At 39.5% G+C, this 25667-nt stretch overlaps 1 protein-coding gene across 3 annotated transcripts in view; it reads right to left on the bottom strand.

Annotated features, from left to right (window-relative positions):
• GPA33 (glycoprotein A33) overlaps positions 1-25667 on the bottom strand; it is a 652415-nt gene that overhangs the window by 603578 nt on the left and 23170 nt on the right. Inside the window, exon 1 of one of the 3 annotated variants that reach the window (XM_044073095.1) lies at positions 14722-14782. The exons of the other annotated variants lie outside the window; for them this stretch is intronic. Coding sequence (XP_043929030.1) covers positions 14722-14767 — 46 coding nt within the window. The 5' untranslated portion in view covers positions 14768-14782. Of the gene's footprint in view, positions 1-14721; positions 14783-25667 lie in introns of those variants that run through there. 3 annotated transcript variants of the gene reach the window in all.

The following is a 25667-nucleotide window of genomic DNA, read 5'->3' on the forward strand; positions in this document are numbered from 1 at the left end:
AGCTGTGATACTACATGTGGGTTGGGGTTCCAGATACTGGCAGTTTAGTGGGGGAAGAAGGTATCACCTACTTGTAACTGTAGCTATTAATAGAAATGGAACAGGGGCTGAGAGGTACGTGGTGTGCATGGGACACAAAGGGGGGTGTTAGTAGAGGGATTATCCAGGGATGTGCAGGATGGCTGCAGGGAAGGTCCACAGCTGGCCATGTTGTCTACGACAACAGCTGTGCATATGCACTGCATTTGGTGTTTGCAGACACTCACACCCCTGGGTGGGGGAAGAGGACTACAATAATACCTTGTGATGCCTATTACAATCGGCTTACATGCCTACAGAGGGGTGTTGTGACCATGTGTTCGTAGGTGTATGTAGTGGGTTATGCAATGACACATATGATTATACCCATATCGGGAATGTCTGCCCATTAGGCGTAAGCATGCCTGTTGACTGTCCAGAATCCATGGCCTGTCCAGAGTTTGATTCATACTATTGCTGTGTTCCTCTTACAAGCTGCACCTGTCTGGCAAATACCTGGGAATGGACACCATTAAATACAGACAGGTAATTGGGTTTAGGACCCCACATCCTTCAGCTGAGTCATGCTAATACATACATAACCTTTTACTCTATCAGCTTTCTAAGGTTGTAAGTGGAATGTGTGCTTTCTGTCCCTATTTGTTTCCCCGACGGTTTATGTTCTGTCCAGTGGTTTTGCTCTTAGGTGTTGAGAGGTATGGGCGTAAACTCTGCCCATTTCACAAAATTACTTACATCCCCGGAGCGGTCCTAATATAACTGTGCCAGAAAACACCTGCATGCCTAGGCCCATAATTGCATACCCATAGTTTCCCCACCTGCCCCTCCTATACAGCACTCATCCTTACTGTGGGTGCAGATGGGGTCTAACCACACCACTACACATTGCCCACTCTCCACATTTTCAGGACCCATGTTGCATGTTTTGTCGATCCATGGGTCATCAGACTTGCACAACCTACTGGTCCGTGTACGTATACAGCCTGGTTGGATGAATCATTACAGGGACGGACTCCGATGATCAATTTTTGGGGTGTCCCACAAGGGACATTGATGTCTTTGTTTCAAGATTAGACTTTGCAGGTCTCTACCACTGGTAGTATCCTGCCTGTGGTCTGGGAAGCAGTGGTGTGTTTACTTGCATCATGTGTTTGTATGTTTCACCTATCTAGGTGGGGGTGGTTGATGCTACGTTTTACACATTTGTTGATTGGACCCCTCACCCCATTTGCATGGCCTGTGAACATATGTAATTCATAACTGCTGTATCATATCCTAGCTATTTACATGTGTATATTTACACACACACACACACACACACACACACATTAGTATATACAGATATATCTGTATATGTTTGCATACATGTATATATTTATATATTGCTATGTATATCTAACATATGGGTGTCTGCATATGTATATATCGATGTTTGTATATGTATTCCATCTCTCTAGCTATACATTTGTACTACAGAGAGGGAGAGGTATATCTTCATGTAGCTACAGGTAGATATATACACACACACACACACACACACACACACACACACACACACACACACACACACACACACACACACACACACAATCTCCTCTACATATATACATCTACATCTGGTTATTCTGTTCTTTGCCATGAAGATTAGACTTTGCTGTAGTGGGTGTGGCTGCTCATTGGGCAACGCCTCTGCCCAATGAACACTTTTGCTCACATCCCTGGGTCTGTCTGTATAGACACCAACACCTGCACACCTAGACCCATAACTAGCTACCCATAGTTCCCCCACCCGCACCTCCTCTACAGCACCCACCCTTACTCTGGGTGCAGGTTGGGTCTGAACACACCACTACATGCTGCCCACTCTTCACTTTGTGGGAACCATATCATACGTTGTCTCGACCCATGGGTAATCAGGCTTTCCCACCCTTTCTGGGTATGTACACACCCCAGCCAGAATGGTTGTCATATCTGCTTCCTTTGGTTATATGTCAATTTTTGGGGCGTCCCGCAAGGGACATTGATGTCTTTGTTTCAAGATTAGACTTTGCAGGTCTCTACCACTGGTAGTATCCTGCCTGTGGTCTGGGAAGCAGTGGTGTGTTTACTTGCATCATGTGTTTGTATGTTTCACCTATCTAGGTGGGGGTGGTTGATGCTATGTTTTACACATTTGTTGATTGGACCCCTCACCCCATTTGCATGGCCTGTGAACATATGTAATTCATAACTGCTGTATCATATCCTAGCTATTTACATGTGTATATTTACACACACACACACACACACACACACACACACACACACACACACACACACACACACACACACACACACACACACACATTAGTATATACAGATATATCTGTATATGTTTGCATACATGTATATATTTATATATTGCTATGTATATCTAACATATGGGTGTCTGCATATGTATATATCGATGTTTGTATATGTATTCCATCTCTCTAGCTATACATTTGTACTACAGAGAGGGAGAGGTATATCTTCATGTAGCTATAGGTAGATATACACACACACACACACACACACACACACACACACACACATTCCTCTACATATATACATCTACATCTGGTTATTCTGTTCTTTGCCATGTAGATTAGACTTTGCTGTAGTGGGTGTGGCTGCTCATTGGGCAACGCCTCTGCCCAATGAACACTTTTGCTCACATCCCTGGGTCTGTCTGTATAGACACCAACACCTGTACACCTAGACCCATAACTAGCTACCCATAGTTCCCCCACCCGCACCTCCTCTACAGCACCCACCCTTACTCTGGGTGAAGGTTGGGTCTGAACACACCACTACATGCTGCCCACTCTTCACTTCGTGGGAACCATATCATACGTTGTCTCGACCCATGGGTAATCAGGCTTTCCCACCCTTTCTGGGTATGTACACACCCCAGCCAGAATGGTTGTCATATCTGCTTCCTTTGGTTATATGTCAATTTTTGGGGCGTCCCGCAAGGGACGCTCCTGTCTGTGTTCCAAAATTAGATTTCACAGGTGCACTCTGTACCCCCCCCCGGTTGTATCCTGCCTGTGGTCTGGGAAGCAGTGGACTATTTACATTGTTTGTGGGTTTGTGTGCATGTTTCCTCTGTCCGGCTGGGGGTGGGGGTCATGCTACGTGTTACATGTTTCTTGCCTGGGCCCCTCACTTCCATTGACATAGCCTGTGAACATATCTCATTCTTGTGTGCGGTTTCCTATCATAGCTATATATATATATATATATATATATATATATATATATATATATATATATATATATATATATCTGTAACCGATTATCGTTTCTTACACTCAGTTAGCTTCTGTGTAGGCAATGCATACCCCCACGCAAACGCACTTAAACTGGTGCTTATATATATGCTTACTACTGCTTATTTATGCTTAAACCTACTTACTAGTGCCTTATTCATTATGACACTGACACTTCACTCAGTTCACTTTTAATTGTTATTATGCAGGTTATACAGCAGACAGATGTCAAAATATGTTCATATACAGATTACCAGTGGAAAATGGTATGTGCTGCATTGGGATTCTGAACGGGAATGTCTATTCGTTAGGTGGATGCTCTAACCACTACACTATTGCTGTGTTGCTTCATTTGCATATATACCCATATACCCATGGATCCTAGTTCCCCAAATTCCCACCACAACACTTGACTGACACAACAGTCATCCATTCTCCAGTTGGATACACGGTGTATCCACACCACTACACATTGGCCACTCTACTCCTGTAGACCCATCCCATGGGTTGACTCACTCCACGTATCCTCAGACATCCCAAACTTTTAGTCCACAAACATTGGTGAAATGAGTGACCAATAGGACACTATTCACAATTTTTGGGTTGTCCCACCTGGGACACACATCTTTATTTCAAGATTAGACTCTATATTTCTTACATCATTACTCCCTTTAACAAGACACTACAATAAATTAATAACTATGACCATACGTTATACATGAGAGCTAATAATGTACGAGTTTGGTGAAATTATATTGCAAATAGGATTGGTTTAGTGATTGGCGTTGCCGTAGCAAGCAGATCACAGGAATGATTCCACTATTTCATATAGTGAGAAAGTCCTCACATTTCATTTTTTGAGAACAGCACTGACTTCGGACAAAGTACACACTTCTGCATTTTTGCATATTCGTCCCTTCCCTCTTATGCACAACCTATTCTATCTACTATTAAGGTTTGTAGGAGCACTTTCATGTTATTTATGTCTGCAAAAGGAATGAATGCGTTACAGGGAATGTACATCTACATATAGATGTATACATGTGTGTATGCATATATACTTATAACGAACTCGCTGACCTCCACGAGGCGGTCCAATTAGAACCAGGCCATCCACTCCCACATGCCTGGATCCATAATTTCATACTCATGGTTCCTCCACCCCACCTGAGTTCGACATACACACAAACCATCCATTCTCCGGTTGCTATCACAGCCATAACACACCTCCACACATTGCCCTCTCCCCAGCATTAGGGACCCTACACGTATGTTGTCCCAACCCATGTATCATCAGGCTCCCCCACCATTTGGTCCTTGAACATACCTGCCCTTGCTTGTGTAATGGTCGGAAGTCCACACCACCTAGCAATTTCAGGGTAGTCCCACCAGGGACTACCCTGTGATTGTTTGTAAAGTAGACTTAGCATATCAACAATGTTACTCCCACTGGTAGTATCCTGCCTCTGGTGTGAGTAGCAGTGATTTGCTCACCCCTGCCCAGCTTGATATGACATAAGCTGACAGCACTAAATAATACTGGAGTTGCTGTTGATTTCCTTCTCATTCTTTTTTGTATGATTTATTGTCACGACGTTCATTCTTCATAGATTATATATATATATATATATATATATATATATATTATATATATCTGTACATACACATGTACATACATCTACATTTCTTATGCTGTTGCATGACTGTGCTGGACGATATGTTTGTGATAACATCAGATTTATGTACATCTGCCATGGCTTACTGATAAATCACATTGGCTGTGGTGTGCAGGATCCTGGGTTTGACCTTTGCAGAGGACATTTATTGTGTTGCTGGCCAGAACAAGGGCCATTGGATACAGAGTGATTAAAGCACTTTTAAGTGATTGTGAGCAGGTGTTTGCGTGACAGTAGGCTGTGCTATCCTCAAATTACAGTTTCTTAAATTCAGTTAGCTTCTACTATGCTTAATGTGTGTGGGCACTGCTTACACCCATGCAAACGCACTTAGACTGGCTTACTGGTACTTCTATATGTTTACTACTGCTTATTAGTGCTTACACATGTTTACTAGTGCCTCATCCATTATGACCCTAACACTTTGACTGAATGACATTAGTTAAACATTTCATGCAGTAGTCCAGTTCACATTTACATGTTATTATGTAGGTTATACAGCAAAAATATGTATAAATATGTGCAGATACACATTCCATACGGAAAATGATATGTGCTATAGTGGGACTCAAACCATGAATGCCTGCCCGTTAGGTGGATGCTCTAACCACTATACTACTGACATTAACGATGGTTCTGCATGTTTTTTACTATTTGGATGATTTTGATGTGTAAGCTATGCTAAGCAGAGGGCAGTGACACGTAAACACACTGCGCTTCACTTACACTTTCAATAATGAAGCAATACAAAATGTAAAATAGGGACATGGAGAATCTAATTGTGATAGTTCTAGGGACGAGGCTCAACATTCAACTACGTGCTTGTGTGTTTACTACTTTGATTTTATTTCAGTGTTCATGGACACTCTTGTGTGCTTAGCATACATTTCAGTATCCACGGACACCAAATTAATTGCTTACTATTGGCGGCGGGCTCCAATAGTAAGCTATGTAGGTTGTGCATCTGTGGGGGCATGTTTAAGCTTCCGAAGAGCACTTAAACATGCCCCCTGCACTCGCACACATTTCCTGTGCACGTCGAGGGTGCGGCAGCGCACCCTCATAAATATTCATATTGTGCTGCTGATAAAACTGTCCTTGCACCGAGCTTCATGAATCCTGGGATAGGTCCCACCTCAGAATAATCCATGGAGCCGTTTTGTTTTCAAAAGCCTGCCACACATTGACACATATCACCAGTGGTACGTTACAAGCTGCACAGTACAGTTCTACAGTTGCACCACAAGCCCCATGTGCTCTTCTATTTATTGAACTGTGCACCATATTTATAATATCCCTATCTGTATTTATTGTTTAAATCTTTATGAACAGTTTTCATTCACTAGTGCCTGTAAATCCGTCATGGTTTGATCGGTATTTTACCCCAGTAAAAAAATATATATGATTTATGTGAGCTTCAGTCCATGCTTTAAGTCTAGTGTAAAAACATTTAAAAAAAATCCCACAAATTTTTTATTTTGTATAAATGCAAGGAGTGAACTGCCATAATGCATAAGCCACTGTCTAAACATAACCAGAACAGGTGTAAAAATCACAGATAAATTTTGTTAAGCACTGCTTTATTATTATAGATTTTTTTAAATACCTTTATTGAAATTAATACTTGTGACATAGGCACATTATAAAAGTAAACAAACTGTATTAATAATTTAAAATTAACAAACATTATGCTTTACATATATTGCTATCATATAACCTAAGCAACATTACATAAATTATTCAATTCTTGCCCCTTTTTGTTTAAACAAGAAATGTCTTTATTAAACCATCACTTATGACCTAATCAATCATACATTTATATAAATGAAAACGAGCCACACAGACAGTCCTAGTTGCAAGCATTTTACATCACAAACCATACTGACACACTCCCAGTTGCAAATATACAATTATAATCTACCCAATCATGTTAAAACATTACATAGCGCAGTTAAGTTCTGCCTCCTTTTAAATCTCATTCCTCCCTGTAGGTATTTTTCCCACAATTCCCATGTTTTCCTATGTAATTTGCTCCTACCTTTTCGTAAAGATTTCAATTCCAGTTGTTTTAAATCTGTTACCATATTCACTACTAATATAGTTGGTTTAGATTTCGATTTCCATTTTTTAGTAACTGCTTTTTTGGCAGCCCCCATAATTAGAGGCAGCAAGGGCTTACATTGTCTAGGAAATTCCAATTCTGTATCTTAGCTCAGAAAAATCATCTCACTTATCACAGCAATCTGTCCACCCAGAATTTCCCACAATGCATCCTGCAGGGAATCCTTAAAGTCTGCCAACTCACTGCACTCCCAGAAAACATGTTCCCAATTACCTCTTTCTTCCCCATCACACCTCCAACAGTTCCTATCTACCTGAGGAATTTTCTGTAGTCTGCTTGGGGTTTAAAAACATTTCCAAGCAAGAATCCTAGATGTTGATCCCTTCAACTCTAGCAACTCCTGTATTAAAAATGGATGTGCCATGCATATCTGAAAAATATTCCTAACCATATGGTATTTTCATTTTAAATTGGTACAGTTTTCTGTAGACATAACAACGGTACATTTACTTAATACAAGTAATTCTGAAAATGTCCAACCTACAGGTTAGGACTTGCATAAGCACATGTAAACTGCTTCAGGAGCCAATCAAGTCAGACAGCTGGGAGTCATGAAATGTTATGCTGGAAAAAAAGGTAGGAATGTCATAAAACAAAGTGCAATATTTTAATGTCAGACACTGGAAGCATACAGTACAGAGTATCTGAAAGACATTTAAATAAAATAAGCTTCAATGTCAGATTACAAATTTTCCCCAAAGGCAGACAGAATTGCCAAAATGGTGCTAACAAACTATTAGTTATTACCACTAATTACCCTACAGAAATGGGCAATACTGAATTAAGTCTTCACTACCAGGTAATGCCTGAATAAAGTCTTCACTTAAATATCTATATGAGATACTGTAGAATTTCAGATAGTTTAATCCATTGATCTTCTTGGCGTATTTATCCATTGATCTTCTTGGCGTATTTCTTCTATACTCTTTCCAATTTATTCATGTTAATTTGCTTATGGAATTATAATATGGAAATGCTATACTATAGTTTGAGCCTAACATAAAAGGACACAGACTAATTTCATAATTTCCAGTTTCCTAGACATTAAAAATCTTTTTATATAGCCTACAATTTTATAGCTATTATCAACCAATTGGCTAACATCCAAACTGAAGGGTGAAAAGAACACAGAGACAAACCATTTAGTAAAAACATCAAGAAAAAAACCCAGCCAAGCTAGAATTTTCACTGTGTGATACCTTGCCAAGCTAGGAGTTTTCAGTTTAAAGACCCTGTGTTTCTGAAATTCAGCCAAACTATCCATTTATGCTGTCTTGGTCAGTCAAAAGGCTATGCATGTCCACAGCTAGTGGGATTTGGCAATATTGACCTGAACGAAGCCATAAAGAAGAAAAAAAAAAGTAATGGAAATTCAGAAACCATGTAGCTAAAACACTTTGTGTCCTTAAGAGGTCATTTCCATAAATCCCATGGGCCTCCATTACAGGATGTTTAAGGTATCACACAGCTACAACTTGGTAAAGCCTAAAGTCTGACATATTCTGTACTATCCAAATAATGTCAGAACAGAAATGGGATTATAAAGTAAATTGTAACAAGGCTCACCCAGGAGACAGAAAAGAAAAAATGAAGAAGTGGGATGGCATACACATCCAGATTTCTTGGTACAATCTACAGCATGTCTGTATCCAGAAAAATCCGATATAAAAATTTAACAGGAACCTTTAGAGTCATCTTAGATTGCATAAGGAATATGAAAAAAACATGTCTAAGGGAACCACTGTAAAAGACAACTAGATACTGTGCCTCTTTTCTTGGCTATATACTATTCATCTCTATAAATAGTGTGGAGAATTTGCCAGCATTCCATTTATAGTTGGAAGAGGATTGAGGCCTTTCAGTGTTGAGTGATGGCTACAAAAATGCTAACATTATATTCAGGAATTTTATCTTGGAGATTGTATGGGAGAATCTAGAAGGCAATGATTTAGCCTGTTCATGTGATCCCAAATGGCATGGCTTTTTTTATTTTAATTTGCCTCAGAGAAAAACAGGGCTTGCTTTACACAAGAGTGATTAAGTCAGTTGTTTGACTTTTTGGCTTTTCCCGGTTAGGGGTCGCCACAGCGGAACTCCAGTCCCCTAATGATTGGCAGTAGATTTTTTTTTATGGTGTCGAGTTGCCAGCCCGACGCCCAACCTTCAGAGAAGGCACTCCCCATTCATGCTTGTCTTTCGGAGGCCACTCGACCACAGGGGGACATGCAGACTCCACACAGAAGGCACTCCAGCCAAGAATCGAACAGCCGATTATGTCAGTGACTAAATAAAAGCAAGTACTTTTGCAAGTATTTAATCAATATGCTAGTGTACACACATTCAGCATCCATATACCTTACAGAAGTGAATACAATATACTGAACTAACCTGCAGTTCAACTGCAAATCTATGAAGGCTTTTGACTACGAGGTGTAAACTGTAAGCATAACAGAGTACAACCATACAACTTCTAATATACGAGTGTTTATATACAACTACTGCAGACTGGTGAAGCACTATAACAAGGCTTGAATATTTCAGACTGCATCCATACATAATCACCTTGAGTACTACTACATGTTAAAGCAGCTGGCCAGTTATACGGTTACACTTATGACTATTACAGTCAAATGCGACTACAACATGCACACTACCTTCCATATAATAAGCTCATGAGCCAGTCACATACTCATGAAGAGGTTCACCAGAATTAATTAGGGTATTCATGAAGCAATGCTGTTACAGACTATGATATTCAGGCACCATGGTCATCACCACATTTGAGCACTCTTCTTGGGCTAGTCAGTTGGCTTACCAACCTCTGTGTCAAAAAAGCAGAAGCTTAAGTCAGGCATGAATCTTCCATCAGCTACTACATGAGCCTTCTCATCTGTCTGCTGTCCGTTTTTCCAACTTAACTTTCACTTTACACACTACATGGAAAGCAAGGAACAGCTTTGAAGTCACTTTCAGATTGCACAATGTTCTATTTGTACTGTCAATAGACTGAGCACAGACCGACTTTCTGTGAACATGTGCTGTCACTTTATGCAGGAGTGAATGGTCTGCACTACTGAATATATCAAATGACACCCTTCCTCCTTTTTAGATTAGGCCAATTAAAATTTACTGTCTGTAAACAAAGCTCATATGCAAGGCAACTTGTACAATGCTATAGCAATGACCAACAATTGGGTGTGGTATATTGAAGATTTACCCATGGTTGGTGTAGTTTAATCATGAAGGTGAAGTCCAAGTGATTAAACAAAGGCAAATGTGGATAAATCTTCAAACTGGGAAAAGCAGAAAGAAGAAGAAGAAAAAAAATGTACTTTTCTTAAATAATGTCTTGGTATAAAGGACCACTGGTGTTGTGCTTTCTGTGTCCTGCTCATGCATATGAGACTTGTGTTCCCATGCTTATGCAGTACATCAGCACTTTGGAAAGGAAGATCTCGGTTGCCAATTCATTTATTTTTTAAAATGAAGTTTTGAATCCAGACAGTTCAGAGCTATGAGAAAGACAGGGCAGAGAAAATACAAGGAAAGTCACTTACGGTTCTTTAGTTTTGCATAATGTGCCCGATCTCCCTTGTATTTTCTTTGCCCAGTCTCTTTCGTATCTCTGAACTTTTTTTAAGCTTAAGAGAACTGGAAAGCCATAGCATATGTTAATAGAAGAAAGTCTGGGTGGCAGTACTTTTTTCTATTGTTATATGATCGATTTACAATGGGCACACTGGTTGGGCTGACCAATCAGCGTGTACATTTTTGAATGTTAATGACCTGTCATTGTATAATAGAAGACAGCAAATCACAATTGTGCAAACATTCAGAATCACTGCAATTAGAAAAAATAGTCAGTTGATGAGATGTTGAGGTGGTGTTCTAATGTTTTGTTATTTTGCCGCAGTTTCTTGACTTAATGGCAGATCAGATTTACTTCTCTTTACAAGGGTCTTTTTGTTAGCATCAGAACAAGTCAGGACTGGAAATTAACTAATTTCCTTCATTTGTCCAATGAACACTGTCACTGTCCAAACCTGTAGGATCATTATTCATTCCCGATAGATAGACACTGTCCTCTGCTGTTGCAGGACTAGGTTTTAACAAGTAAGAATGTCTTCTTTAAGAAATCCATAAATTAGTCCCTTGGACTCAGCATGAAACTGGACCTGTTTATTTATGGTAATTCCTGAAATCCATGTTAGGATCTCCCTGGTGGTATCAGAGACACATTGATCTTCCACAGTGAAAGCTCAAATGCTTGCCTACCTATCCAGCTGCAGCAATTGCAAGAACCATTTCATTTTCACAGACCCATTAATACTTATCAAGTTCAGTATGTCCTGTAGTGTAACCCAGAATTGTTTTGTAGGGCAATTGCTGTCAGTTTCCATCATGTTATTTAACGATGGCCTCTTACCTGCTGTGAAAGTCTACGTGACTCTCTCAGCTAAACCATTTACTGCAAAATTCTGTCATGCACTGGCGGAATGCATTATTCTATTTTTGCTTAAAGTAAAGTAAAGAGGAACAACTTCTGATAAAAGAGTTCCAGAGTAAAGGGTAATGTGTTCAGGTACAACATCAACAGAGAAAAGTCTTTGTAGATGAAAAATGGTAGCTCACATGTGACTTGAGGCATATAAGGTAGTTCAAACCACTTTTGAAAGTACACCTGACACTACATTATTCCGAAAGAATTCACAAACAAAATCCTGTAAAGTCAAATCTTTTCCAACGTCCATCTAAAAATTCTCACATGCATAATGATGCTTGTCTTGGTATCTTATGATCTCTCCAATACAGCACACAGACCTTGGATGCATTCTCAATCTATTAGTTAAGCATGGGCCAACTGAAGGCTATTCTAGCCAATGCTTTCTTTTTAAGAATGGCAAAAAGTGACCAATACAAGATTCTTCTAAACATAGCTTTGAACTATGATGCCAGAGTCCTGATTATAGGACACCAAGCTTTTCCTCTGAAAGTTTATATCCATCCATCACCCCTTTTTCCCCATTTTTTTTTTTGTTTTACACAGGGGGTCAGGGTTTCATTTTATTTGAGACAATCATCTACAGACAAGGTTCATACTGCCACTTGGTGGCTAGCCGAATAAATAAAAATGTTTCCAGCTGTCTTCTGGGTTGGGCAAACCCACTTACCTGAATTTCTAGGTTACATAACTTCCTGTTTATTTATTCGTATTTGTTAATTCAGCCACAGTACTGACCCATATCAATATTTTTCAGGCTCAGTCCAAACGACTTGCTCAGGTTTACAAAACAGGCAAACAGAGGCTGAGGCAATCAAACCCTTGACTACAAGAAGAAAATAATTAACAGCTGGCAGCACAGTGGATTAAGGCTACAAGCTATTAATATGCTTCCTGAAGTACTGGGATTTGATTTAGCCTCTGTTTGCCTATTGTGCGACTCTGACCAAGTCATTTAACCAGACAACTCTATAGAGTAATAAGGCTAAGCTTCTCAGTGGTCTTCTAGTCTGCATATGTAGTAAGCGCATAGCTTTAATTATCTGTGCCAAGTCAGTAATTAAGTAATACAGGAGTTACATATTTAGTAGATATTTAACATGTCCATCAACTCATCTACTCAAAAGAACAGATATGTCTCAGAAGTGTCAGTCAATTTATAAATCAACATAACTATGTATAATATATCCCTTACACAACAGGAAAAATCAAAACTACTCATTTCCAGTCTTTCACTAGAGGCCTTTTAAGCTTTTCATCCAGAATTTCATAATCTATAAATGGTAACAGTCAATTTTTCATAAACTTTGATACAATATCCTGACTGACTAAAAATTATTAGTTTATTTGATTTGTTTTACATTTGTTGACCAGGGTAGCCCTGCTGGGGGAGGCACATTTTCACATGAGACAGAATGGAGATGTACAAAAAGCTGCAACAATAAGTTACAGTGAGTTAGGTACAAGGTTAGTTACAACAGTAACCACAAATCTGTGCTACTTAAACAATATACAAAAATCATTGGTAGCTACAGTAGGGAATAAATTCAACTTGTTAAAGCTTTGGACATACAGAAATACAAAAAAAAATAAGGAAAACAAAGTACTGTGACTAAGCTGAGGAAAGGCATGATTAAACAAGGAGATAATAGTGGATGGATATATGTGAAGCTATGATCTTATGGCACTTGCGTATTTTCGCAACCAGATTTCAGATGTCGCATAATTCGTTATGTTTGTGCAAAATGACGTCTGGTAACCTAAGAAGGGGTGTACAAAGTCTTCAGTACTATTTTGCCCGATTGGGAAGAGAAATAAAGTCAAAATTCCTCTTCCCAAGTGGCATCCCTTCCTGACTTATAAGCAGGGCTGCTGCTTGAAACTCACCACGTTCCCAACACAACCGGGCCATTTAAAATCTCTTTATGTGTACACACTATAATGTGTGATAGTTACAGTTGGGAGATCTGTGTGTGAATCATTCAGCATTTACAGCACCTGTTGGTAGTATTGTAAGTGGCTGCTGTGAGTAAACAAGATCAAATGAACAGAATTATCTGTGTGAAGTGGGATAACCTTTAACACCCCTGGCACAGGACTCTCACTGGGGAGAAAGGCAGCAGTTCCTGAGGAATCACTGTCCCTTTACTCACAATTTGTTGCAGGCACCTTCACTTTGGATGCTTACTGGCCCTGAACAGTCAGATGGTATATTCTTGAGTAACTTCGCTTTGCTGAGGTTGTAATTAGCAAGGCAGGATTTGTGATGCAGTGCAGCACAGCGGAGTTCACAGAAATTTGACCATTATTCCTCTCCCTGCCTCAAACCCTTAGTGAGCCAGTACAACTTACTCACTTACACACCCATTTCAAGCTTAAGAACCCTCTTTTCAGAAACACAATGAATTATGCGACTTCGGAAATCTGGTTGTGATAGTATGCAAGCACTGATCTTACTTATGCTTCTGTTTTACAAAGCACTAAGTAACTCTACATTTGGCATCCTTTTGGCAGTATGCAGTGTCTTCACAATATTCTGCATGATTCAGTCTAAGGTTTTTATTTTTATAGTCAAGTGAACTGTAACACTCGGGTCAATTTGTGGGTCTAGTTCACGTAATCTTAAGCTGACAATATTGAATACGATATTGTCAGCACGACAATGTCGAAAGTTCAGAACATTGTGCAGGTAAATGGAAATCTCCGTAAGGGGGAGATTTCCTTTTACCTCAATGTAGTGTTGTCTCAGAGTTGGTATATTTAAGTAGGGGGGTGTGGAGGGTGCAGGGGGCTTGCCCCACCTTGCCTACGCTAGTTTTTTTATTTTACTGATTTATGTTATTCGATATTTTACTACTTCGATCAATAAAGTATGACCTTTATTTATTCGATGTAAAATTTCGATAACGTGATATAGATGCCAATTTGTCGGTCATAACCAGATACAATGAGATTACATACATAAGAACAATATAATATAGTAAAAATATTAGATTTAACATGCAGTACAAAAATTAAACACATATGCTATTATATTTAGCACCCACTTTGTCACATCGGTTAGTGCAATGTCTTTTTAATATCCCTTACCATGCGAGTTGCCATGTGATCGCTTTGCTTCAGCATCTGCTGCCATCTTAGCAAGTGGTATGGCTCTTTACTCACTAGCTCCTATGTTCATGTAGCACCTATCAGTCTTAACATCCCCATCATTGTTCTTCTTCACTTCCTTATAGTTGGCTGTTTTACATTGCACTCAGTCGCTCACTGAACACATGCTGTCACTTCAACTCCTTTATACTTACTGTCCAGTCTTTCTACCCTGAATCCTGACAGCACCATACTCCAGTCCCTATGTACTGCATGTTTCTACAATACTGCGAGTGCTTTAGGCAGTCTAGCAGGCATGCATACAATGTTGTTTACCAGGTTACCGAGACTGTAGAACAGAACATTCCACTCTTGCTTCCGTGTTTACACTACTCATACTTCCTGCTCCCTGGGCACTCATTCTCTGCATCTATTTCAGCATGATGGAACTCTACTTCTGATATGGTGTACTAGTTACAGCTTTTAGTACCTGCTTCTCTCATTCTGATATATTCTTGTAGCATAACTTTTAGCACCTACTTTTATCATTCTAGTTTTAGCCAGGTTTATAAGGAATACTTCCCCCAGGCTTAGCACCTACTTCTATCATTCTAGTTTTAGCCAGGTTTATAGGAATACTTCCCCCAGGCAATACCATCTTACAACTAGAGAGATCACATAAAAAGCAAGGTACATAGCAGTACTATAGCAATAACCCATGCCTGGGTGTGGGTAATGCGGGATTTAACCACGGTTGGCGTGGTTTGGTCCCGAGGGCGAAGCCCGAGGGACCAAACAAAGACAACCGTGGTTAAATCCCGCATTACCCACACCCAGGCGTGGGTTATTGCTATTATACAATGACATTATTTAAGAAAAGAAATAATTACTTTTCTTAAATAATGGCATTGTATAATGCCTCTTTGCTGCCCTTCCGCAGCTGTCTGGTATTCCGCGGCAGTTCTGATGTACTGCGCATGCCTACGCAGTACATCAGAGCTGTGGACAAAAGCAACGGAGAACGCAAGATCTCTGTTGCTTTTTACTGTCTCGCTATGTTAAATGGGTTTAACATAGCGAAACAGCTTTAAAATAAGCAACGGAGATCTCCGTTGCTTATTTTAAAGCTGTCTCGCTATGTTAAACCCATTTAACATAGCGAGACAGGTTTTAAAAAAAAAAGCAACGGAGATCGCAAGATCTCCGTTGCTTTTTACACACTGCGTCGCTATGTTAAAGGAGTTTAACATAGCGAGACAGCTTTAAAAAAAGCAACGGAGATCTGCGTTGCTTTTTTTAAACCTGTGTCGCTATGTTAAACTCTTAACATAGCGAGACAGTGTTTTATACTAACAGAAAAAGTCCGAGCGACCGGACCTTTTTCCGTTAGTAAATTGAGGGATTTACAATGGGCACGCTGGTTGGGCTGGCCAATCAGCGTGCACGTTTTAGAGGAAGAATTGTATAATACACAATAACTCACTGGTACTCTCACTATACTCAAATCTGGCCACCCTCCTTCAACAGTACTGAAATACTACTCAAATCTATCTCATCACTGTTTAAAGTTGAGTTGTTGTAGTTAGCTGGGGGAATGCAGAGGGCCTTTTATCTTTGATATCCACCAATATCAACCAAGAAACCATCATCCTAGGGGATGTAAATATTGACTGGCAATCTATTTCCACTCATACCCTACTGCTGTACAACTTCACACAGCTCATTGCCTCCAACCAAATCCAGCAAACTTATTCTAGACTGGGTCCTCACATTTGACCCAAGTAAAATGGTCTCTTCTTTTACACTTCCAAACGTTTGACTGACCATCTCTCAATCTTTCTTAAAAGGTTACTGGTTGGATTCAAGACGCTCTCCACAAGATGCTGGAATATTTTTCCTTTTATTTACTGATAGACTTGAAGTGCGTTCAGTATCATGCACTTTTCAGCAAGTGAATACTCAACTTCTTCAGAATGCAAAACAGTGGAGCCTTCCAAAAGGCTGCCTTTAATACATCAATCAATTAACACTAATTAGAACATTTAAAAGGTCTGTTTCACTAATTAAAACAAGCATAGTAAACTGCAACCTATAAAAACAGTATGTAAAGACTAAAACAACCACCAGGGCTAGTCAATACAAAACATGCTTGATTCTATATAATAACAATAAAATATTTAGAAGTTAGAATCCATCACAGTATAAGTAACAACACTGATGTGAAGGTGTAAACTGTGTTTGTTAATTTTGCACATTAATATTGAAAAAGTAATACAAGTCATCCCCTATGTACAAAACCATCCCCCTTTTCAACAAATCTCTACTGTTTGGAGGTTAAGCAACTTTAGAAAGTTCTAAAAATTGCAGGGTTTTTTTGAAACAACTTTAAGAAGTTAAAACACACAATAATAATAATAGGAAGTACCATGCAACTAAAAATGAAAATAAAAATAAACTTAAAAAGAAGAATTAATGTGTCTTGCTGCAAATAGGTCTACTTCCTACTTAGTTTGCACGTAATTATGCATCCAATACAAAATGTACAAGTTGTAATGTGTGCTGATATTTAGTCTTGTAAGTGCCTAAATGTATATAAAGCATCCACCTATTAATAGGCTTGACAAGGGGTGGGGGGTGAGTTTACTACCTCTCTAAGTTCTTTAACCTCAGTATACACTGAATTGAGCACATTTCATTTATGCCAGGTCTCTGGTTAGAATTAACCCTCAATTGCCAAAGGAGCTCTTTCCTTTCGAGTTTAAGTGAGTCATGACCACCCTTCCATCACTGACCTGTTGGTCAATGGCCCTGAATTTGAACTCGTGTCCTGGATGTTCGTTAACGTGCCTTGCCAAAGCGTTGGACAGTTTATTACACCTAATGCTGTATAGGTGTTCGTAGATCCTCTCGTTTAACCTTCTGTCCGTCTTCCCTATATAGAAGACCGGGCAGTGACAACACTTGGCTAAGTACACTACCTGTTTACTGTTGCAATTGAGTTTATAGTTTGTTTTAAACTTCCACTCACCTATTTCAAAATTACAGCCTTCATCAATAAACTTACAGTACTTGCACATGTTACATTTAGTCATACCTTTCCTAGTTGAAAATCCCTGTTTACTACTCTCGAGGAGTTCTTTCAAGTTGCTGCCCCTTTTGTATACTATCTTTGGTTTAATTGGGAGTTTGTGCCTCAATTCATCATCATTAGCCAGGAAGTCCCAATTTTTTAGAATAATATTGAAGATAGCGTTGGAATCTAGGTTGAATGTGCAAGTAAAACTAGCCATGTAGTTCACCTCATTCCTTTCTCTCCCTTCATTAACCACTGTAACACTCTGGGTCGAACACCTCTCATTTAACAGTGGTACATATACCTTCAAGGTTCTTTTTGTTTTAACTTCCTCGAAAATCTCAGTGAGGAAGTCATGAGGGTAACCCCTCCTCGAAAAGAACTGAAATAAGGTTTCACATTCACTAACAAATTCCTCATCATACGTTATCATTCTAGCTGCCCTTACTAACTGACCTTTTACAACAGATTTTTTTGATGTTTAGGGTGGCAGCTAGAAAAATGGAGGAAGGAATTAGAGTATGTCGCCTTCCGATGTATCTTAGATACCCAGGTTTTCTTATTATAATCTTTCCTAAGGTCGACATCTAAATAGTCTATTCTATCCTTATTGAAGTGTAATGTGAAGGAAAGGAAGTCTGTAGAATTATTGAGGTACCTAATGAACTCTTCGATCTCAGTGTTTGTTCCATCAAACATCACAAACATATCGTCTAGGAATCGAGTGTAGAAGAGGAGCTTTGAATTGTGGTCTCCTTCATTTAGTAAATAGGATCTCTCCCAAGATGCCATGACTAAATTAGCTATGCTCCCCCCACATGGGGAACCCATGGCTATCCCAATTTTTTGATGGTATAATTCCTTCTCAAATTTGATAAAATTGTATGACAGGACCACATCAATTAACTCTCCTACCAATTGACTTTCTTCACTAGTTGCTCCCAGTGACCTTAACATAGCTGGTACCCAATCTACTGCTATATTGTGGGAATAGAAGAGTAAAGGTCTTTCACGTCGATAGTTACAAAGAAGCAATTAGGGTGGAACCCCAAAGAATTAATAGAACTTAAAAAGACCAGGAGTCTTTAGTGATTTGCTTTTCCATTACCACATATTTCTGTAAAATACTATCCAAAACCGTGGCACAGGTATATGTGATACTGTTTCTCCGTCCACCAAGGGTCTCATTGGTGGATCGTTAATGTTCTTATGGATTTTGGGGATTCCAAACAATAAAGGTGTTCTAGGTGTGATTTGTTGCATGTAACTATATGTTTCTCTATCAATACGTGCTTCAATGTATAACTCTTCTATGAAGCTTTTAATTCTGTTATGTGCTGTATTCATCTCACTGATGGATGATTTCGAATAAGCTTCACCATTAAGAATTTGGTACATTCTTGCACTGTAGTCTTCACTAGTCATGATGGTAATGCCACCCCTTGTCCGGCTTCATTAAGCGGACAGGGCCTCTAAGGAACTGTAATTCAGTTCTTTCTTCCGTTGATATGTTGTGGTTAATGTAACCATGTTTTGGGTTTTGTCTCTTCAAGTTCCTCAAATCTAGTTCCATTGCTCTCTCAAAGATTACCAGCGTGGGGTGTAATGGAGGGTTAAAGACGCTGGATACATAAAATTGAGACTTCCTGTTTAAATCGTTGCCCATAAGGTGTAGCAAGTTGAGTTTCCTCGTGAACAGTTTCAAGTCTATTAAAGTACTAGCCAGGTCAAAGTGGCAGGAAGGTACAAAAGTATGTCCTCTGGATAAAAGATCGACCGTCTCACTACTAATATTGTAGTGGGTGTAATTGAACACCTTAAAGTCACCACTCTTATTCAATAGTATCCTACAGCCCTGATCAAAAAGTTCCGGGGGGTCCTCATTTTGTGTTGGAATTACCACCTCTTCCTCCTGGCCCCTCCTTTGTTGTTGTTCTGCCCACGAATGTGGGAGGCTCCTGGTCGAAAATTTTCACCCTGGTTGTTACTGTTCATGTTGGCCCCATTGTTGTTATTAGTACCTATGTTGTTGTTTTTGTTTTATTATTATATTTTTTTTGATTTTGGTTCGCTATCCTTTCACTTCTCCTGGTCTCAGCTCTAGTATCTTGACTGTTGAGCTCCATGTCTTCATCCCATTGGTCCCCATTTTGATACCTTTGTTCTCCCTCCAGAACACCAGCGACATCTATATTTGCCCCTGGGTCCCCGTGATTAAGGCCTTACTGTTGGTATACACAGGTGGTTTTGGGTATGCTTTACCAAGTCTATAATCATTAAGGTCTCTAGTGATTTTTTTTGTTTTTTGTTAGATTCAATCTACTCAGGTGTTCATCGATGCTCAAGAAGCACCTCTCATATTCGAACTGGTATCTCCCATAATTAATGTCATTTTTGATGCCATTGTCCAGTTCATCAATTTCTCTGAGTAGAACATCTATTAAAAGTTGGTATTGTTCACAAAGCAACCCTAACAGTTCCAACCCATGTCTATCAAACAGTGACAACAGCGCCTTGTGGAAGGAGGAACCTTCCACTAGTCCTGCAGGGAATTGCCATTGTCGCAGTCCCTTTGGCACTATTTTCAGTTTGATACATTCACGAAGTAAGCAACCTCCAGTTGCAACTTCCGTACTTTAAAAGTTTGTTGTCAAAATAGTCAGCCTAGTTGTTAAGTCATGGCTTACCTCCTCACGGTCTGCCAAGTGAGGTAACGCTCCTCCGTTGTTAAAAACAAATTCTCTGTGTACCCATACATCCAGAGCTGGAGTCGCCCCGATGTTTCTATGGGCTTGAATGGCTCCGGACCCTTGGTGTCCAGTTCCTGTTGTTTCACCAATACCACGGTCGTGTTGCTGTTCATCCAGGCACTGCTCGCTTCTGTTGTTACTTCCTGTTGTAGTGGTACTACCTCGGTTGACAGGAACTACTCCTAACTCCACTGTTCTGTACTCTCTGCGTACCCGTGATACTTCCACAGGTCCTGTTCTCTCTCTCTTGTAATTCTTCGTGGAAGCGGGTTGTAGCGCTGACCTGCTGCGACAACCGGTCCACTTTCTGGGTTAAAAGCTCAATGAGCATAGTGAGGTTCCCCTCATTCTCTTGAGAGTTACCGATGTTCACTGGAGAGCTTCCTGGTTCCATTCGGCACAAAAGACAAACCTCCGATGAACGAAAAAGAAACCAAAAACTCACTGGTTGGATTCAAGACGCTCTCCACAAGATGCTGGAATATTTTTCCTTTTATTTACTGATAGACTTGAAGTGCGTTCAGTATCATGCACTTTTCAGCAAGTGAATACTCAACTTCTTCAGAATGCAAAACAGTGGAGCCTTCCAAAAGGCTGCCTTTAATACATCAATCAATTAACACTAATTAGAACATTTAAAAGGTCTGTTTCACACATGCCCGTGGTATTGGTGAAACAACAGGAACTGGACACCAAGGGTCCGGAGCCATTCAAGCCCATAGAAACATCGGGGCGACTCCAGCTCTGGATGTATGGGTACACAGAGAATTTGTTTTTAACAACGGAGGAGCGTTACCTCACTTGGCAGACCGTGAGGAGGTAAGCCATGACTTAACAACTAGGCTGACTATTTTTGACAACAAACTTTTTAAAGTACGGAAGTTGCAACTGGCGGTTGCTTACTTCCGTGAATGTATCAAACTGAAAATAGTGCCAAAGGGACTGCGACAATGGCAATTCCTTGCAGGACTAGTGGAAGGTTCCTCCTTCCACAAGGCGTTGTTGTCACTGTTTGATAGACATGGGTTGGAACTGTTAGGGTTGCTTTGTGAACAATACCAACTTTTAATAGATGTTCTACTCAGAGAAATTGATGAACTGGACAATGGCATCAAAAATGACATTAATTATGGGAGATACCAGTTCGAATATGAGAGGTGCTTCTTGAGCATCGATGAACACCTGAGTAGATTGAATCTAACAAAAAACAAAAAAATCACTAGAGACCTTAATGATTATAGACTTGGTAAAGCATACCCAAAACCACCTGTGTATACCAACAGTAAGGCCTTAATCACGGGGGACCCAGGGGCAAATATAGATGTCGCTGGTGTTCTGGAGGGAGAACAAAGGTATCAAAATGGGGACCAATGGGATGAAGACATGGAGCTCAACAGTCAAGATACTAGAGCTGAGACCAGGAGAAGTGAAAGGATAGCGAACCAAAATCAAAATAATAATAATAAAAACAAAAACAACAACATAGGTACTAATAACAACAACGGGGCCAACATGAACAGTAACAACCAGGGTGAAAATTTTCGACCAGGAGCCTCCCACATTCGTGGGCAGAACAACAACAAAAGGAGGGGGGCCAGGAGGAAGAGGTGGTAATTCCAACACAAAATGAGGACCCCCCGGAACTTTTTGATCAGGGCTGTAGGATACTATTGAATAAGAGTGGTAACTTTAAGGTGTTCAATTACACCCACTACAATATTAGTAGTGAGACGGTCGATCTTTTATCCAGAGGACATACTTTTGTACCTTCCTGCCACTTTGACCTGGCTAGTACTTTAATAGACTTGAAACTGTTCAAGAGGAAACTCAACTTGCTACACCTTATGGGCAACGATTTAAACAGGAAGTCTCAATTTTATGTATCCAGCGTCTTTAACCCTCCATTACACCCCACGCTGGTAATCTTTGAGAGAGCAATGGAACTAGATTTGAGGAACTTGAAGAGACAAAACCCAAAACATGGTTACATTAACCACAACATATCAACGGAAGAAAGAACTGAATTACAGTTCCTTAGGGAGGCCCCTGTCCGCTTAATGAAGCCGGACAAGGGGGGTAGCATTACCATCATGACTAGTGAAGACTACAGTGCAAGAATGTACCAAATTCTTAATGGTGAAGCTTATTCGAAATCATCCATCAGTGAGATGAATACAGCACATAACAGAATTAAAAGCTTCATAGAAGAGTTATACATTGAAGCACGTATTGATAGAGAAACATATAGTTACATGCAACAAATCACACCTAGAACACCTTTATTGTTTGGAATCCCCAAAATCCATAAGAACATTAACGATCCACCAATGAGACCCTTGGTGGACGGAGAAACAGTATCACATATACCTGTGCCAAGGTTTTGGATAGTATTTTACAGAAATATGTGGTAATGGAAAAGCAAATCACTAAAGACTCCTGGTCTTTTTTAAGTTCTATTAATTCTTTGGGGTTCCACCCTAATTGCTTCTTTGTAACTATCGACGTGAAAGACCTTTACTCTTCTATTCCCCACAATATAGCAGTAGATTGGGTACCAGCTATGTTAAGGTCACTGGGAGCAACTAGTGAAGAAAGTCAATTGGTAGGAGAGTCAATTGATGTGGTCCTGTCATACAATTTTATCAAATTTGAGAAGGAATTATACCATCAAAAAATTGGGATAGCCATGGGTTCCCCATGTGGGGGGAGCATAGCTAATTTAGTCATGGCATCTTGGGAGAGATCCTATTTACTAAATGAAGGAGACCACAATTCAAAGCTCATCTTCTACACTCGATTCCTAGACGATATGTTTGTGATGTTTGATGGAACAAACACTAAGATCGAAGAGTTCATTAGGTACCTCAATAATTCTACGGACTTCCTTTCCTTCACATTTCACTTCAATAAGGATAGAATAGACTATTTAGATGTCGACCTTAGGAAAGATTATAATAAGAAAACCTGGGTATCTAAGATACATCGGAAGGCGACATACTCTAATTCCTTCCTCCATTTTTCTAGCTGCCACCCTAAACATCAAAAGAAATCTGTTGTAAAAGGTCAGTTAGTAAGGGCAGCTAGAATGATAACGTATGATGAGGAATTTGTTAGTGAATGTGAAACCTTATTTCAGTTCTTTTCGAGGAGGGGTTACCCTCATGACTTCCTCACTGAGATTTTCGAGGAAGTTAAAACAAAAAGAACCTTGAAGGTATATGTACCACTGTTAAATGAGAGGTGTTCGACCCAGAGTGTTACAGTGGTTAATGAAGGGAGAGAAAGGAATGAGGTGAACTACATGGCTAGTTTTACTTGCACATTCAACCTAGATTCCAATGCTATCTTCAATATTATTCTAAAAAATTGGGACTTCCTGGCTAATGATGATGAATTGAGGGACAAACTCCCAATTAAACCAAAGATAGTATACAAAAGGGGCAGCAACTTGAAAGAACTCCTCGAGAGTAGTAAACAGGGATTTTCAACTAGGAAAGGTATGACTAAATGTAACATGTGCAAGTACTGTAAGTTTATTGATGAAGGCTGTAATTTTGAAATAGGTGAGTGGAAGTTTAAAACAAACTATAAACTCAATTGCAACAGTAAACAGGTAGTGTACTTAGCCAAGTGTTGTCACTGCCCGGTCTTCTATATAGGGAAGACGGACAGAAGGTTAAACGAGAGGATCTACGAACACCTATACAGCATTAGGTGTAATAAACTGTCCAACGCTTTGGCAAGGCACGTTAACGAACATCCAGGACACGAGTTCAAATTCAGGGCCATTGACCAACAGGTCAGTGATGGAAGGTGGTCATGACTCACTTAAACTCGAAAGGAAAGAGCTCCTTTGGCAATTGAGGGTTAATTCTAACCAGAGACCTGGCATAAATGAAATGTGCTCAATTCAGTGTATACTGAGGTTAAAGAACTTAGAGAGGTAGTAAACTCACCCCCCACCCCTTGTCAAGCCTATTAATAGGTGGATGCTTTATATACATTTAGGCACTTACAAGACTAAATATCAGCACACATTACAACTTGTACATTTTGTATTGGATGCATAATTACGTGCAAACTAAGTAGGAAGTAGACCTATTTGCAGCAAGACACATTAATTCTTCTTTTAAGTTTATTTTTATTTTCATTTTTAGTTGCATGGTACTTCCTATTATTATTATTGTGTGTTTTAACTTCTTAAAGTTGTTTCAAAAAAAACCCTGCAATTTTTAGAACTTTCTAAAGTTGCTTAACCTCCAAACAGTAGAGATTTGTTGAAAAGGGGTATGGTTTTGTACATAGGGGATGACTTGTATTAATTTTGCACATTAATATTGAAAAAGTAACAAACACAGTTTACACCTTCACATCAGTGTTGTTACTTATACTGTGATGGATTCTAACTTCTAAATATTTTATTGTTATAATATAGAATCAAGCATGTTTTGTATTGACTAGCCCTGGTGGTTGTTTTAGTCTTTACATACTGTTTTTATAGGTTGCAGTTTACTATGCTTGTTTTAATTAGTGAAACAGACCTTTTAAATGTTCTAATTAGTGTTAATTGATTGATGTATTAAAGGCAGCCTTTTGGAAGGCTCCACTGTTTTGCATTCTGAAGAAGTTGAGTATTCACTTGCTGAAAAGTGCATGATACTGAACGCACTTCAAGTCTATCAGTAAATAAAAGGAAAAATATTCCAGCATCTTGTGGAGAGCGTCTTGAATCCAACCAGTGAGTTTTTGGTTTCTTTTTCGTTCATCGGAGGTTTTTCTTAAAAGGTTGTCAACTCCCTTCGAGAAAGACCACCACTATAAACAGTATACAACAACCTAGTTCAATTTTAACAAACATTCTTGCAAACACTGAAAGCTGTCAGAGAGAGAGTTTTTAAGTTGATGCAACACTATAATGAGCAAAACTAGCCCTCGTTCTATACAGTGTCAAATTCATTCCTGCCTTTTGATTCACAAAAATAAAACAACTTATTAGAGCAAGAGACAACTCCTGGGCACTGACTTAATAATAAAATGAACAGAGAACAAGCTTCAAAAACTCCAGAGAGCTATACTACTGCTCCCTCCCAAAACAGTCTGCTCTGATAAACTCTCTACACCTT

This window comes from Protopterus annectens, chromosome 5.part1 (assembly GCF_019279795.1).
Source record: "Protopterus annectens isolate FY-2018-M chromosome 5.part1, PAN1.0, whole genome shotgun sequence".
Classification (NCBI taxonomy): domain Eukaryota; kingdom Metazoa; phylum Chordata; order Ceratodontiformes; family Protopteridae; genus Protopterus; species Protopterus annectens.